Source organism: Triticum dicoccoides, chromosome 4A (genome assembly GCF_002162155.2).
Source record: "Triticum dicoccoides isolate Atlit2015 ecotype Zavitan chromosome 4A, WEW_v2.0, whole genome shotgun sequence".
Classification (NCBI taxonomy): Eukaryota; Viridiplantae; Streptophyta; class Magnoliopsida; order Poales; family Poaceae; genus Triticum; species Triticum dicoccoides.
The window spans coordinates 85939351-85955941 of NC_041386.1; the positions used below are offsets into that span (position 1 = coordinate 85939351).

The following is a 16591-nucleotide window of genomic DNA, read 5'->3' on the forward strand; positions in this document are numbered from 1 at the left end:
GGGCTGCGGGGAGAGCTCAGAGGTTGCGGTTTGATCTTGAGGACTCTTCATTTTTTATATGTAAAAGTGTTGATCTCTAATTGTAATGACCCGTAAAAACACTCGCAGCCGACAAACGGCGGAAAAAATCTACTAGCAGGTTTACACAATACTCCCTCCTTCGCAAAATATGAGATGAGGTTGACTTTTTTGGTCTTTATCGCTCAACTTTCACTATACTTTTCACTCATTTGTATGTCTACAAATTGGTATAAAAGGCATATAAAACAAAATTAATTTACAGGACAAATTTGATAGTACCATTTATACATGTTTAATTCATATACGTTTTGCTATGTACTATTCTTTCGTCTCAGAATGTAAGACTAGTGTCAAAAATCATTTTACACTATAGGACAAAGAGAGTACGTGTATAAGATGTCGTGAAAAGTCAAGCATGCCTTATATATTTTTTCCCGCAAAAAAGAAAAAGAAAAACATGCATTACAGTTTAGGAGGGAAGGGGTGCAGTAGCCATGAAAACAAGATGGAGCTTTTTCTCCACGAACTTTCTGATCGTAACAAGCACATGGCGATCTCAAGTTGCCGCCGGTAGGTGGTAAAAATTAATAAACAACGCAAAAAAGGGTAAAAACAAACGTGACAAATCCATTCGAAAAGTGGGGATAATACTGTAATCCAGTAGCTCGACACTCTACTGATCGTACTTGCCGGCGTAGGAGCAGATTCTGACAGCCTGTTTGGTAAACACTTGGCAAGGGAATGGAAGTTTGCACAAAAATATTTATAAAGGGATTAGGCATGGAAGGTAGATTTTTACTTTCATTTTCTTGTTTGGCATATGATGAGAATTGGCATAGGATAAAACTCTCCTCACGAATTAACAGGGTATCCCTGGAAAGAAATCGGTGGGAATTGGCTTTCCCAACTTCCAGTCTCCTTCCCACTTAAACTTCCATTCCTTCTAATCAAACAGTGGATTTTTAATCTCCTTATCCCTTAACTCACATTCCCCATCTTTAATTCCTCTAAACCAAACACGCTGTGAGCCTCAGCCCGTCAGTCCAAGTCAATCAATCATAGCATGGTGAAGAAGATATGATTGATATATTAGTCGTTTAAAAATTGTACTAGATGAGACAGCGCCGTTGTAACAACCTCCTCTTTTGGACCCACCGATCACAGCCTGCTCCTCGCAGCGTACACGTCGACGCCGTCGCCGTCGCCGTCGCCGGCGTGCCGGCGGACGAAGTCCGTCACCTGCGCGTTGAACTCCTCGGCGCAGTTAGTCTTGAACAGCTCCATCGCGTGGTACCCTGCGCCGTCCATCTGCGCCTCGACGGCCACCCCGGCCTTCCGCAGCGCATGCACCAGCACCCTCTGCCGGTCCCTCGGCGGGTCCTTCTTGCGGCCGAGCACCAGGCACGGCGGCAGCCTCCGCAGCCGCTCCGCCCCGACGCCGGCCAGCATGGCCTCCGGGTTGCAGTACTCGTGGTCCCGGTCGGCGCCCAGCGGCAGCGCGAGCTCCCAGAGCAGGTCGTTCGCCGGCAGCGGTAGGACGCGGTCGTCCACCGACGCCGCCTCCGCCGCCGTCCTCTCCACGCCGCCGTGGTGCGCCTGGTTGAGTATCAGCCCCCGCAGCTGCACGCCCTCGTCCACCGCCGCCAGCGCCGCGCGGAACGCGATGCTGGCCCCGTTGTGGCAGCCCATTATGAAGATGGGCCTGCCCGGCGAGCCGGCGGCGTACGACCGCACCCAGCGGACGGCGTCGGCGGCGTCGTCGAAGGCGGCGGGGAGGCGGTGCTCGGGCGCGAGGCGGTAGTCGACGGAGGCGACGGCGGCGGGCACGGAGGCGGCCAGGACCGCGGCGTTGTTGTGGAACGGCTCGGAGGCCGCGCGGAAGAGCACGTAGCCGCCCCCGTGGAAGTAGACGATCAGCGGCAGCCTGCCGCCGCGGGGCGCCGTGGCCAGGCCCGGCACGAAGAGGCGCACGCTCGTGCCCTTGGCGTCATCGAGCGGGACGTCGTTGGAGTGGACAATGCGGCGCGCGGGGCCGCCGTCCGCGGTGGTGACCGCGACGGGCTCCCCCGAGGGCGCCGCCGGGAGGAGCTTCGCCTGGCCGTTGCGGGTGAGCGAGCCGTCCGGGTTGAAGCGGATGTTGAGGTACTTGTACGGGTCCATGGCTCTCACCACCCACCGCGTCGCTGTGAAAAGCTGCCGGCGAGGCGAGAACGGCGTCGACCTGGGCGCTGCTCTCAGTCTCAGTCACACGATACGGCGGTGGAGCTGCGCAGCTGAGCGCGGAGCGCATATATAGCTCGCGCGGACTGGAGCTGGCGCGCGGTTGCCGGTTGGTAGTTGCGAGGTGAGACTCGGCTTTGAGAAGCGCACTAGCGAGCTCGCACTGCTCCCACTGGAGAGCGACGCGGGCGCGCGCGTGACACCCGGGGCGTGGTGGTGGGTTGTCACATGATCGACGGGTGACGCCGCGGCGCCGTCCACACAGTGACACGGCGCGTGGGCTACAGCCGAAATCGGACGGCCGGGGGCGGCCGAGCCCCTCCAGAATTCTTACCTGAGATTGGACGGACGGATGGATGGACGGGAAAGCCGGGAAAGGAACCTGGCGGCGAGGGATCGATACCCCGGCTCGCCTGCCTGTCACCTGATTGATTGACCTTAATGGCGCGCCAGCTAAACGCCACATGCACCTTGTACGAGTGGCCGGCGTGCGGCCACCCCGGCCGTGCCGTGCCGTTACTGCTACTCTATCGTGCAACAGCGGCGAAGTGACGAGTGGTGAATGCTGATCCAGATCTACCGATCCGGCAATTAAATTTCTGAAAGAGAATGCTCGCAACAAGTGTACCGCCCGCTGCTTTGTTGCTCTTAAATTTGATTTGAAACAGTTCACATTTATTATCGTTTATTATCTCGGTCTCAAACGAGTGAACAACCAACATAACATAAGTACTGTCCTGCCCACTTTTCCTTTGCGGCGGCTACACAGGCGACCATGGAGTGAACTTTGATGTGATGCACAAATTTATCAACATGACAAATATGCACAGTAAACAACTTCTTCATTCGTAGTGAATTTTGAGGATAATATTAACCAACATGTAAACAGTGGAATAAACTCAAACAACATGCACATATGACAAATGATCTAATGTGGAAAAAAAATCTCCTATCTTCTTTTGCGGGTGGTTACAGCTCACATAATATGCATGACCCAGTACCACCTTCAGCTTCTCATTTGCAAACTTAGGACCCATTTGGACCACAGAAATTTTACAATATGTTTGACGCGTTTCACAAGTAACCATCGATTTGGTACAGAAAGAATTACTGTTTTATTGCCATCACTATACAACATTAATCAGATCAAAATCAGAATACCTACCAGGTCCCACTGCCAGGCGATCTCCGATGGTCGACTGCCAGGCAATCCCAGCCGGGGACTCGGCGATTCCGCCGCCGCTGCCGCTGCGGCTGTTACCGGGATCTCCAAGCCCTTCGGATGGGATCCGGCAACCGCCCGCGGTGGTTTCAAATCCGCGAGTGGATCCATCCCCTTCCCCGGTTTCTTCTTCGACGGAGGACGAGGATCGGGATCGGGGATTCAATAGTCCTACGAAATGGAAGGCTCGTTTTCGGGATAAGAATGCGATGGGGCGATGGATCAGTGGCATGATCTACTCACACCCGTCTCGTTGGACGACGATCCGTGATGATGAAGGAGATATTTTGGCCGGAAGGCATCTATCCGCGGAAGAAGATCTTCATATTGGTATGTGTTTCGTTATTGATTTGTTTCACATCGAGGTTATTGAGTGTGTGCAGGAACCCCCGGAGGTTGTAGAACAAATTGCCACTGTTGATCTCACGGAGGAATCCGATGGATCAAAGCCGACGCAAAGGGCGACGCGGCCGACACGGGAGACGCCCGTGGCGGCCACTCCGGGACTGCCGCCGGCGACCATCTCCGGTGTGGGATGCGTCGGTGGTAGGTTTTGGGCTCTCGCGGAGTCTGAACCAGAGGGCGAAGATGACGGGGACAGCGCCGGAGGTTCACCGGTAGCCTACTCGCCGACGCCGTCGTCGGTGATATGCGAGGCTTTCGACCTTGGCTACTCGGAAGACGAGGTGGCTGCCATAGTCGATGGCAGTGTGCCAGTTGATGATCCTGCATGGCAAGGTTTGGGACCAGAGGACAAGATCGAGATCGTGCGTCGGATGGTTCATAGGCGGACGGCGGCAGCGGCGATCCGGCCATGGAAGGAGCCGATCCCAAAGGTAAGTCTCCCTAAACCAACTTTGTCTGATTTCATTACTGAGGGGTCCTGGATAGTGGTGAAGAGGAAGAAGTCTCGGCGTTCATTGGTGGCACAGGCGCCGGCGCCGGCGATCGACAGAACCAGCGTTATCCGTGCCGATCGGATCTCGCGTTTGAATTTTTTGCTTAACGCTGATGGGCTTCAACCGGAAGAAGGTTCGGACGGCTCATCCGAGGTTGCGCCTTTGGGCCAACGGTTTTTTACTAAGGTTGGGCCAGGACTAGCTGGGTTACAGACCCAGGCAAAACCGGCCGACCTCGACGTACAGGAGATCGCATCGGATCGACTGCCATCTCATGCACGATCATCGTCCAGCTTCCAATACGTATGCACTAGGGTTCGCCGCTGCGGGCACGTTGGATTTCCGCCGACTGTGGTGCGTCGGCTGAAGCGAGATCCTGCGGTTGCTGCCGACGTCATGCCGCCCAAGGCCCCGCCGCCGGCCAAGGGACCGCCTCCGGCGAAGCCGCCTGCGAGGGTTGCGCCGGGGGGTCCGGCTGCGACTGCGCCTGCAGCGGCGGCGGCTTCGACACCGGCGCCGGCTGCGTCGGCTGTAGCCAGGGCTGCGGCGCCGCCACAGCATGGGGCCACACAGCCGCCGCCGCATCGACCTTGGCCTAGGCAAATGGCTGCCGGCCGGGGAGGGGCTGCCAATGGTGTAGCCGGCCGGGGAGGTGCTGCCAACGGTGTAGCAGGCCGTGGATCGGGTGTGCTCGCGGGGGACAGTCGCAATCCTCCCCATGGTCAGTGGGGAGATGATGGTTACAACGCATACGGTCAGGGTCTTCACCGAGGTTCGTCGTCCACCGGTGGTGGGCGAGGCTACGCTTGGACGGATCATGGTTATGCTGGCCGGGGCTTTCAAGGACCACCGGGGAACTTTGTTGAGGGTGCGGTTGGCCCGAGCCGCTTCCGTGGCCGCTTCCGTGGTGGGCGCGGTGGATATAGGCGCCCTCCACGTAACTTGCCCGGGGCTGCAGCCTCGGAATCTGCTGAGATGGACACTGATGAGGCGGGTCTAACCCAGGCTGTGGTGGAGACGGTTAAGGCTCTCGCTGATGTGTCTGTACCGATGATTGCACAATCGGAGGATGCGGAGTCTGATAAAGGTTCGGAGAAGGCCGGAGGTGACAAGTTGTCCAAGTGGGCGGCTAAGAAGAAAAAATTAGTCTGTTTCCGGTGCGGGGAGACGGGTCACTTCATGGTTGACTGCTCTGCTGAGCTATGTGATATTTGTCGGAAACCTAAGCATGTAGCGGCTGAGTGTCCGCTTCTTCTCGGACCCAAACCGGCACTTAATATCTACGGGCTCTGTTGCTCTGAGTTGATGTTCTTTGAGTCACCAAGTGTGGCTTCGGTGGCTCCTGTCGTTGAAACCTCATTCCCTGGGGTGGTTAAGGTGGTCACCGGACCGCTCACTGAAGCCCAGATAATTCAGCAGTTGCGGGAATTGGCTCCGGGGAATTTCAAATGGTCCTTGTTGAAACTTTCTGATAAGTCTTACAAAGTGGATTTTCCTTCTAAAGAGGATCAGAAGAGGATTCTCAAGTTTGGCATGAGTCGAGTTACTGGAACTAGCTTTGTGTTGCAGTTTGATGAGTGGAAAAAGAAGGAACCGCAGGGCACACCACTGACTCAGATATGGGTTCGATTTTCGGGGGCACCTTCCGAGCCCTTGGATGATTTCTTTGTCACGTGGAGCTTGGGGTCCTTGCTCGGTAAGACGGAGCAGGTGGATATGCCTTTCACTCGTGCTCACGGTGTAGCTCGTTTGTTGATAAGCGTGGCTAACATTCAGTTCTTGCCGGATGTGGTCAGATGGTGTTATGCGGGTATTGCTTACATGTTGAATGTTGAGTATGAGGATCCGGACTTGTTTCAGGATTTTGAGGAGCTGCTACCTATGGATACCTCTGAGGGGGGAGGTGCTTCTGGGTACCGTGGAGATGACACACCCGGTGATGGTGACAGGGGTTCCAGGCCTGTGGATTCGTCTAAGCCAGCAGAGTCTGCTCAGGGGAAAACACCGGTTTCGGCACCGTCCAACATGCTTCAGCTTGGCTCCGTAGGGGCTTTTTCTGCGCCTCCTCGTCTTTGGAGTGATCGTGTGGAGCTGGATGATCCGTCTGAGCATGTGGCACCGGTGATTTCGGAGGTCTTGAGGGCTGAGGAAACGGATAGACTTTCTGCACAGGAGGTTGTTTCTCCTCCTTCATCGCCGGTACCGCGGCTGGACATGACGACTCTTTTGGACGACTCGGCGGAGCTGGCCGGGGGTTCGATCAGGTCCTTCTCTGATTTGCCGGTGCGCGGATCGTCGGGACTCAGGGTCAGCGCAGTAGTCACGACCACTCCGGAGGCTCGGCGGGCCTCGGACGGGTCTAGCGGGCAGGAGGCCCGCGCACCGCGCTCTCCGTCCTTGCCGGCTTCAGTGCCGGCTACTGATCTTCTGGGAGGGTCGGCTGTTGGTCAAAGACCGGTGTCTTCACAGGCCAGTCCGGCCTCCCTGGCTAGGGAGGAGTCCTCACCTCTTCACGCCGCCGTTAGTGCGCCAGGGCAGGGGGTAGTCGGCTCACCGGCCACCACCGTGTTACGTGGGCTGGGTGGAGCCACTGCAGCTACTGTCTCCTCCTCGGTGCGCGGGGTGTGGGCTGCTCCAGAGCCAGCTGCTGGTGGGACGTCAGTTCACGGGCTGCAGGCGGCGCCGCCGACTTCTTCTCCTACGCAGGTGACGGCGACCCGGGGCGTCGCTGTGGGGGGAGGGGCAGGAGGTCTCTCCCCTTGCAGGGCTTCCTGCGAGGAGGTCATCGCCTTTGGTGGTATCCCGGATCGTGTCACCCAGGGAAGGCGGATCAGCGGGAGGTTGCAGGAGCAGCCGGACGTCGATGACATTCAACTGCGGTGTGCTTTGAGGGCTGCCAAGTTGCAGGACGTCGAGACCACCACCGGTATGTCTGTTATTAAGTCAAATTCCATTTTGCATTTCTCTGATAATGAAATCATCCATAATGCAAATCAACTAGGAATTTCACTTGGTAATAATGATCTTCAAATTGCTAAATCAGTTAACGACCTTCTTGATTTGGAAGCTGAGCGTGCGGTAGATATGATTCGTCACATAGCTGCAGTTAAACCAATGAATGATTCGGAGATTGATGCGCTTGGGGTTAGGGTTCTCGATGGTATGTGTGCCGATCTTGATCCTGCATGTCTCGAGGCAGAGGAAGACTCACAGCCTGAGACGTCTCTTCATGTAGATAAGCCTTTAGTGCTAGAAGTTGAGAATGAGGGCTATGTTTAGGTTGATGGTCAAGTGAAGCCTAAGCGGACATGGAAAAGAACGGTCTATCCAGTTTCCGCAGTGCGTAGGAGTGCTAGGATCCGTACTGCCAAAAAATTTCATGATGACTTATGAGAGGCATTTTCTGGAATAGCAGAGGTCTTAGAGACTTGGCTAAAAGGAGGTTTCTAGCGGATGCTTCTCTTGAACATCATTTAGATTTTATTGCTTTGTCCGAGACTGGAAGAAGCAATTTCACCAATCAATTTCTTGCCACTTTGTCTGGGGGGTTGATTTTGATTGGCATTGCCTCCCACCTCGGGGAAGATCCGGCGGGGTTTTACTTGGGGTTAAGGGTGAATCGTTGGAGGTTCGGAGCGTAGTTATGGGTGAGTTCGCTGTCAAGTTTCGGGTTAGATCTAAGGCAGATGGGTTTGATTGGGCTTTGGTGGCAGTTTACGGTGCTGCACAACCAGAACTCAAACCAGATTTCTTGGCAGATTTGGTGCGCATCTGTGGTAATGAACAGTTACCCCTCTTAGTGGGAGGGGATTTCAACATTATCCGAAGAAAAGAGGACAAGAATAATGCCAATTTTGACGGTCGATGGCCCTTTATGTTCAACACTATCATTGAAAGTTTGGATCTTAGAGAGATCGAGCTCTCGGGTAGGAAATTCACTTGGGCTAATTCGTTACCGGTCCCGACTTTTGAGAAACTTGATCGTGTGCTAGCTAGTGTCGAGTGGGAACAGAAGTTTCCCCTGGTAACGGTGCAGGCTTTAACTCGAGGTGTCTCGGATCATACACCGCTACTAGTCGACTCAGGAGTTCAAAATTTTGTGGGAAACAAGAATATTTTCTCGTTTGAACTTGCCTGGTTTGAAAGAGAAGGGTTCCTCGAGTTGCTAGCTAGAGAGTGGGCTATGGACTCGGGAGGTAGGACGCCTATCGACAGATGGCAATCCAAGATTCGTCATCTCCGTCGATTCCTTCGTGGCTGGGCTAAGCACACGCATGGGATTTATAAGGTGGAGAAGGACAGACTTCTTCTAATCATTCAAAACTTCGAAGCTAAAGCAGAAACCTCTATCTTGGATTCCAATGAGTTGGAAACAAAGATAGATGCAGAGATGCAGCTTAAAAAGCTTCTCCGTGAGGAGGAATTGAAGTGGGCATTGCGAGCCAAGGTTCGCAAAATCGTAGAAGGCGAGGATAACACTCAATTCTTTCACATGATTGCGAATGGGAAGCATCGTAAAAAAAGAATTTTCCAATTAGAACAAGATGAAGGGACGATAGTTGGTCAGGATAATCTCAAAGATTATATTACCAATTATTATAAACAGTTGTTTGGTCCCCCGGTAGAGACTTTCGTGTCGTTGGATGAGTCTAGGGTTGAGGATGTACCTCAACTTGAGACTGCCGAGAATGAGCTCTTGACTGCTCCTTTCTCGGAGAAAGAGGTGTTTGAGGCTATTACTCAAATGGAGAATAACAAGGCTCCAGGGCCGGACGGGTTTCCGGCGGAGTTTTACAAGAAGTGTTGGCATTTTATCAAGGGAGATTTGATGCCCATGTTCCACGAGTTTTTTGAGGGGCAGCTTCAATTGTTCAAGCTCAATTTTGGGACGATAACTCTTCTGCCTAAGAAGACAGAGGCTGTTCGGATTGAGCAGTTTCGACCCATTTGTCTGCTAAATGTGAGTTTCAAAATCTTCACTAAGGTGGGGACAAACAGGCTTACACAAATAGCACACACAGTAGTTCAGCCGTCCCAGACAGCTTTCATGCCGGATAGAAACATCCTGGAAGGGGTTGTTGTCTTGCATGAAACGCTCCATGAAATCCACTCCAAAAAACTTGATGGCGTAGTTTTTAAAGTGGATTTTGAAAAAGCATATGATAAAGTCAAATGGCCTTTCCTTCAACAAGCTTTGCGTATGAAAGGTTTTGATTCGGCCTGGAGAAATCAAATTGACGCTTTAACGCAAAAAGGAAGTGTCGGGATTAAGGTGAATGATGACGTGGGCCATTATTTCCAAACACACAAGGGGCTACGGCAAGGAGACCCTATGTCACCGATCCTGTTTAACATAGTGGCTGATATGCTGACTATTTTAATAGGTCGGGCAAAGGATGCAGGACAGGTAGGTGGCCTGGTTCCACATCTAGTAGACGGCGGGATATCCATTCTTCAATATGCTGATGATACTATCATATTTATGGAACATGATTTAGCGAAAGCAAGGAACATGAAGCTGCTGCTTTGCTTATTTGAACAATTGTCTGGGCTTAAAATCAACTTCCACAAGAGCGAATTGTTTTGCTTTGGAAGAGCAAATGATGACCGGGACTCGTATCAACAATTGTTCGGATGTGAATTGGGTTCTCTACCATTTTCGTATTTAGGGATACCCATTCATCATCGTAAGCTAACTAATAATGAGTGGAAATGTATTGAGGATCGTTTTGAAAAGAAACTGAGCTGTTGGAAAGGAAAGCTCATGTCATATGGAGGTCGATTAATTCTGATTAATTCGGTCCTTACTAGTATGCCTATGTTTCTGTTATCCTTTTTCTTGGTTCCGGTTGGAGTTAGGAAAAGGTTAGATTTCTATCGATCTCGATTCTTTTGGCAAATTGATGAGCTTAAACGGAAGTATAGACTTGCGAAGTGGGATATTATCTGCAGACCTAAGGACCAAGGTGGCCTAGGTATTGAAAATTTGGAAATCAAAAATATATGTCTCCTTAGCAAGTGGCTTTTTAAGTTGTCATCTGAGACGGAGGCCACTTGGGCACAAATTTTACGCAATAAATATCTCTTTGCTAAAACCTTGGCTCAGGTGACTGTGCGACCTTCCGACTCGCCGTTTTGGAAGGGTTTGATGTGAGTTAAACAAATATTTTTCAACAGGACTAAATTTATTGTTGGGAATGGTACCTCGACGAGGTTTTGGGAGGATACGTGGCTTGGGGAGACCCCACTAGCACTTCAATATCCTTCTTTGTATAACATAGTCCAACGTAGAGGTGACTATGTTGCTACTGTTTTACAATCCGTTCCCCTCAATATCAACTTTAGGCGGACGCTTGTTGGAAATCGTTGGGAGGCCTGGCTCCATCTGGTTCGTCGTTTAATGGATGTCCGGTTGTCTTCTAACCCTGATCAGTTGCATTGGAAACTTACTAAGAACGGTGTGTTCTCGGTCAAATCAATGTATCAGGATGTCATTAACTCTTCTGTCATCCCTACCTCCTTACATGTTTGGCAAGCTAAAGTACCCTTACGTATTAAAGTGTTTATGTGGTTTGTGCATAAACAAGTCATTCTGACTAAGGATAACCTTGCAAAATGTAATTGGGTAGGTCCGTCTCGATGTAGCTTCTGTGATCATTCTGAAAACATCAAACACCTCTTTCTCGATTGCCCGTTGGCTAAGATTCTGTGGCGGTCGGTTCATATTGCTTTTAATATTAGTCAGCCCACCTCTATTAGTATGTTATTTGGAACATGGCTAGATGGGGTGGATTCTGACATTGCAAGACACATTCGGGTTGGCGTTTGTGCACTTTTGTGGGCAATATGGAATTGTAGAAATGACTTAGTCTTTAACCGATCAACAAACATTCACTTTTTGCAGGTTATCTTCAGGGCCACGGCGTTCATCCGTATGTGGTCGCTACTCACTCCGACGGAGGCCAGGGAGCGTTTGGTTACTGCGTCTACCCGATGGGAGATGGTAGCTCGGGATATTTTCAACCGGTTTGGATGGCGGTCATGTAATAGGATAGACATGTATTGATCCTATTGTTTTGCCAGCCGGTTGTGGCTTTGGGCTTTTCTTTTTTACAGATTTTGTTTTAGTTTCGACTATGACCTTTCGGTACTATGCTACTGGTTTATCCTTTTAATAATATGAGCCGTATGCATCTTTTTGATGCAGAGGCTGGGGCACGTCCCCTTTTCCAAAAAAAAAAATCTTCTTTTGCGGGTAAGTGAAAAAAAAATCTTCAACTGAGTAGTAAAATCTTCTCAATTTGTGGAGTCAAAATTCATGACTATGGACCAACCGGATCACACAACTTCACTATAAGAATAATGAGTGTAAAGTCTTCTCTAGAACTTTCAAAGAAATTTACACCAACTCTTCACGTTGTTAACTGGCAGCCATAAGAGACAAGATTTCAGCAAAGCGGAGTAAACACTTATGTCCCCTTCTGAATTTTGCAAACTTCTGAACCAAACATTATCAAATTTGACAAGCAGATAAACACACGAGTTTCTGAGATCCCCTTCAGAGTTCGGCTCAATCTGACACCTTTGCCTATCCATTATGGTTGCCTCTCAAAACTAATTTGTGCTAAAACTGCAACAATTTTAACTAACAAAACCACTCCCAAATCAGATGCTCTGGTAACCCAAACCTCAAACCAGCTGTCCAGATCAAAGTACTGGAAGCAAGGAATGAGCTCATCAAGTTTATTGTCAAACCAAGCATATTTGAGCCTCCAATCACTAGTTGGAACATTATCCAGCGAGATGCAACAAATCTGGACATAACCTCTTCTTCTTCCTCCTCTCTTTCACACGTTGTATTCTTGACCTAAGTGGAGTGGCTAGGGTTTTCTCCTACTCTCCTCAATAGGAAGTACTCACAATTGTTGGATGCAGTTGACATCAACGGTTCAGGTGCGTTGGACTTGTGGATTGAAATTGGGATGCCAACAAACTTCCATGTGGGGGGACTTGACCCAGCAGCCTCGCCACTCGGGACCTTGGATCCGTGCTGCAGCGGTGAACTTAAGTTTCCTAGAGTTAGGTTTTTCTTTCTCGGCGACGGTGTTGTGGTGGTGACGCGGTGTCATGCGAAATAAGAATAGGGTATCTTCGATACCTTTTTCTCTTCGTGGCGGTGTTCTCATCAATGACAAAGAGGAGGACAGGGGAGGGGGATAGTTTGTTCATCACTCTTCTGAAGTGGTGAATATGATGTCTCCAGGTGCTAGCGACCGTGATGACACTCACACCACGGGCTTTGGTCTTCTAGCTCCTTCCCAGTTGCAGCAGTTTCCTCTACATCGTTGTTGCAGAGTTAGTGAAGGTTTTGTTCTGGAGGTGGTTTGGCTCTAGGATCTGTAATCAACATATGGCTTCTACATGAGTATTTCTTCTCTTGGGCGTTGGTCTAGCTGGACCTAAGGACGGTGACTTCTCGATCGCATGCAGCGGTAGTGGCAGATCCAACACTGATGTGTGCAATGGAAGCCGTGATCCCTGACAATGGAGTTGGGTAACTCCCAGCCCAATGGCTAGTGGTATAGAACCATCAACCCTTGTCTTTGCTCGTCACTTCGGCAAGTTTTCTTTCCTAGGTCTGTTAATAGGCAGTTTCCTAGGCTTTCGACATCTTTTGAAGGTTGAGGTTTGTATTGCACTCTGAGGTCCTAGTTGTAATTTACTTGTTTCCTAGGGTCTCTTATACTGTCGGAAGTCAAATGCAAATCTAAAGCATTTTTCAGGAAAAAAACAACATTCGTATTCAACATCTATACCACTATATACTGTGACAATGACTTTAAATACTAGTCGTTGGATATGATCCATCCAACTATTGAGAATGACAAATTTGAGCATTATCATCATTTAATAAGATTATCTAGCCGGGGGATTTTGTCATTTCACCTTCTAATGTAACTCCCACAGTATTATCTCATGCATTCTAGAAGTATCTTATGATTCTCTAATAAAAGAAATATATACAACAATCTAGATTCTAGAGGGGGTGAGAAATATTGAAATAGAGTTGGATCTTGTGCAATATTATCCTCGAAAAGGGGATAAATATTTTTTGCATGGTAATCATGTCTCACTCATATTGTGACGCCCGGGTAATTAAGCTACAGTGATCCTCTGCTAATGGTGCCACGTCACCTCGTTTATAGTTGCTAATCTCGAGTTAGTTCGAAACCGATTCAAATTCAAATTCAAAAATAGGCAAACAATAAAAGTTTTCAAATAATAAAACTAAAATGTTCGAAGGTTGACCAATAAATCCTAAGTAATTATGGTGGTGAAACCACATTTTTATAATATGATTAGATGCACTAAATAAACTAAAACAACGATAAAACAATTATCTAAAATGATTTTAAAATAATAAGCACATGCAAAACACTTTATTTAAGGTGCCAGAATATTTGGGGCTGTGACCTATTTAATAACACCAAATTAGTTGTCGCTTTTAAATTTTATAAAACTAAAATAAAAGAAAACTGAAAAGAAATAGAATAAAAAAAAGGAAGAAAAGGAAACAGAAAAAAAAGGGAAAGAACCCCCCCCCACTGGGCCACAGCCCAGCTGGCCTCTGGGCCAACCAGGCCGGCCCAGCCGGTGCCTATACCCCCCTGGGGCGACCGAAACCTAGCGACCCCCTCTCCCCCACTTTCCCCTCACGATCCCCACCTCCCCCTCGTCTCCCTCACCCGCCGCCACCACACAACACACACACACAAGCACGCACGCACGCATCGTGCCGGGGAGAGGATCTCCCCGCGCCCGATCCCCTCGCGTGCATCGGCGCCTTCGCCTCGCCGTCCTCCTCGTCGCCGCCTCTCCGGCTCGCCTTCCCCCTCGCCCCTCTTCCCCGACCCGAACTGGATCGGGAAGGGGTGGGATCGAACTCGGCGACCCCGACGCCATCGCCCCGGTGCCTCGCCGCCCTACGTCGCTACCACTGCCGTCGCCGCTCGGCGCCGCCCCGCCGCAAGGGACCCCCTCGCCGGACTGCCTCCCCGTCGTCCTCTCCGTCGCCTACTCGCCGCCGTCTTCCTCAACGGCTCCAACGAGCCTCGCCGCCCCAGATCCCCTGCAACGGGGGTGAGCAACGAACCCCCCTCTCCTTCTCCCCCCTGCTCCTGGCTGCGCCTGGCCGCGCCAAAGTGCGCGTGCGCCCGTCCCCTTCACCTCTGACCGAGCTCGCACTTCGTCGGGGCGCTAGCTCCTCGAGCTGCGGTTGTGTCGTCCGCGAGCGCGCCATCGGACCTCCCCGTTGCTCGCCCTGCCCGACCACCGCTCCCAGCGCCCACCTCCGCAACCGGCTCCTGCCCCGCGCCCCGGCACAACCCCGCCGTGGCCTTGCCACTACCGCCTTCGGCGGCTGGATTCGCTGCACCTGTCGCCGGCGGCCCCCCCTGTCGATCTGGGCGTATGCCCAGTCGGGCTGGGCACCAGTGCCCGTAACACCCGACCCAGTATGGCCCTCTGGGCCACTGCCAACGGGGCCCACGCCCCAGAACTTAAAAAAAAAAGGAATTAAAAAAAATAATAATATTTATTAAATAAATAAATAATAATTAAATTAATTAATTGATTAAGGAATTAATTAAGTTAATTAATCATAATTAGATTAACCTAATTAACTAATTAGTTTAATTAAACTGTAATTAGATTAACCTAAACCCTAATTAATTTAAATAGAGAATGACAGGTGGGTCCCACTGGACCCACATGTCAGGGTTGACTCAGTCAACCCCTGTTGACTGCTGACGTCAGCATGACATCATGCTGACGTCATAAATACATTTTTTCGAATTAATTAAATAAATAATTAAATTCCAAAATTGTTAAAATCTTTTAAAAATCATATCTTTTAATCCGTAACTCGGATTAAAATATTTTCAACATGAAAGTTGCTCAGAACGACGAGACGAATTCGGATATGCGGCCCGTTCATCCGCCACGCATCCCTAGCATCGCGAACACGCAACTTTCCCTCTCCGGTTCGTCTGTCCGAAAACGCGAAACACCGGGGATAATTTCCCGGATGTTTCCCCCCTTCACCGGTACCACCTCGTACCGCGTTAGGGCACACCTAGCATCACGCTTTGTCATGTCATGCATCGTCATGCATTTGTTTGCATTATATTTATTGTTTCTTCCCCCTCTTCTCTCGCTAGACACCGAGACCGACGCTGCTGCTGCCCAGCTCGACTACGGAGTTGACGACCCCTCTCTCTTGCCAGAGCAACCAGGCAAGCCCCCCCCCCCTTGATCACCAGATATCGCCTATTCTCCTCTATACTGCTTGCATTAGAGTAGTGTAGCATGTTACTGCTTTCGTTAATCCTATTCTGATGCATAGCCTGACATTGTCGCTACATCTGTTGATACCTTACCTGCAATCCTAAATGCTTAGTATAGGATGCTAGTTTATCATCATTGGCCCTACATTCTTGTCAGTCTGCCTTGCTATACTATCGGGCCGTGATCACTTGGGAGGTGATCACGGGTATATACTATACATACATACATACTATACAGATGGTGACTAAAGTCGGGTCAGCTCATTGAGTACCCGCAAGTGATTCTGACGAGGGGGCTGAAAGGACAGGTGGCTCCAGCCCGGTAGAGGTGGGCCTGGGTTCCCGACGGCCCTCGACTGTTACTTTGTGCCGGAGCGGCAGGGTAGGTTGTGACCACCTAGGAGACAGGTGGGCCTGGCCCTGTTCAGCGTTCGCGGATACTTAACACGCTTAACGAGATCTTGGTATTTGATCTGAGTCGGCTACGAGCCTATACGCACTAACCATCTACGCGGGAGTAGTTATGGGTATCCCGACGTCGTGGTATCAGCCGAAGCACTTCAGACGTCAGTGACGGAGCGGCGCGCGCCGAATTGGACTGGAACGCCACTAGGCTAGGTCTGCTTTCGGCCGCGTACGCAACGTGCAGGTGTGCTATGGGCGATGGGCCCAGACCCCTGTGCGCTTAGGTTTAGACCGGCGTGCTGGCCTCTCTGTTTTGCCTAGGTGGGGCTGCGACGTGTTGATCTTCCGAGGCCGGGCATGACCCAGGAAAGTGTGTCCGGCCAAATGGGATCGAGCGTGTTGGGTTATGTGGTGCACCCCTGCAGGGAAGTTAATCTATTCGAATAGCCGTGATCTTCGGTAACAGGACGACTTGGAGT

The 16591-nt window shown here is 50.7% G+C and overlaps 1 protein-coding gene across 1 annotated transcript; it reads right to left on the reverse strand.

The window, feature by feature from the left end:
- Positions 1–802: 802 nt before the first annotated feature.
- Positions 803–2442, reverse strand: LOC119285135 (probable carboxylesterase 8). The gene has a single exon (XM_037564354.1). The coding sequence runs from the start codon at positions 2179–2181 to the stop codon at positions 1180–1182; it is 1002 nt and encodes a 333-aa protein (XP_037420251.1). The 5' UTR covers positions 2182–2442; the 3' UTR covers positions 803–1179.
- Positions 2443–16591: the final 14149 nt, after the last annotated feature.

Coding starts and splice junctions, on each gene's coding strand:
- LOC119285135 (XM_037564354.1), bottom strand. CDS start 2,181: ATGGACCCGTACAAGTACCTCAACATCCGCTTCAACCCGGACGGCTCG.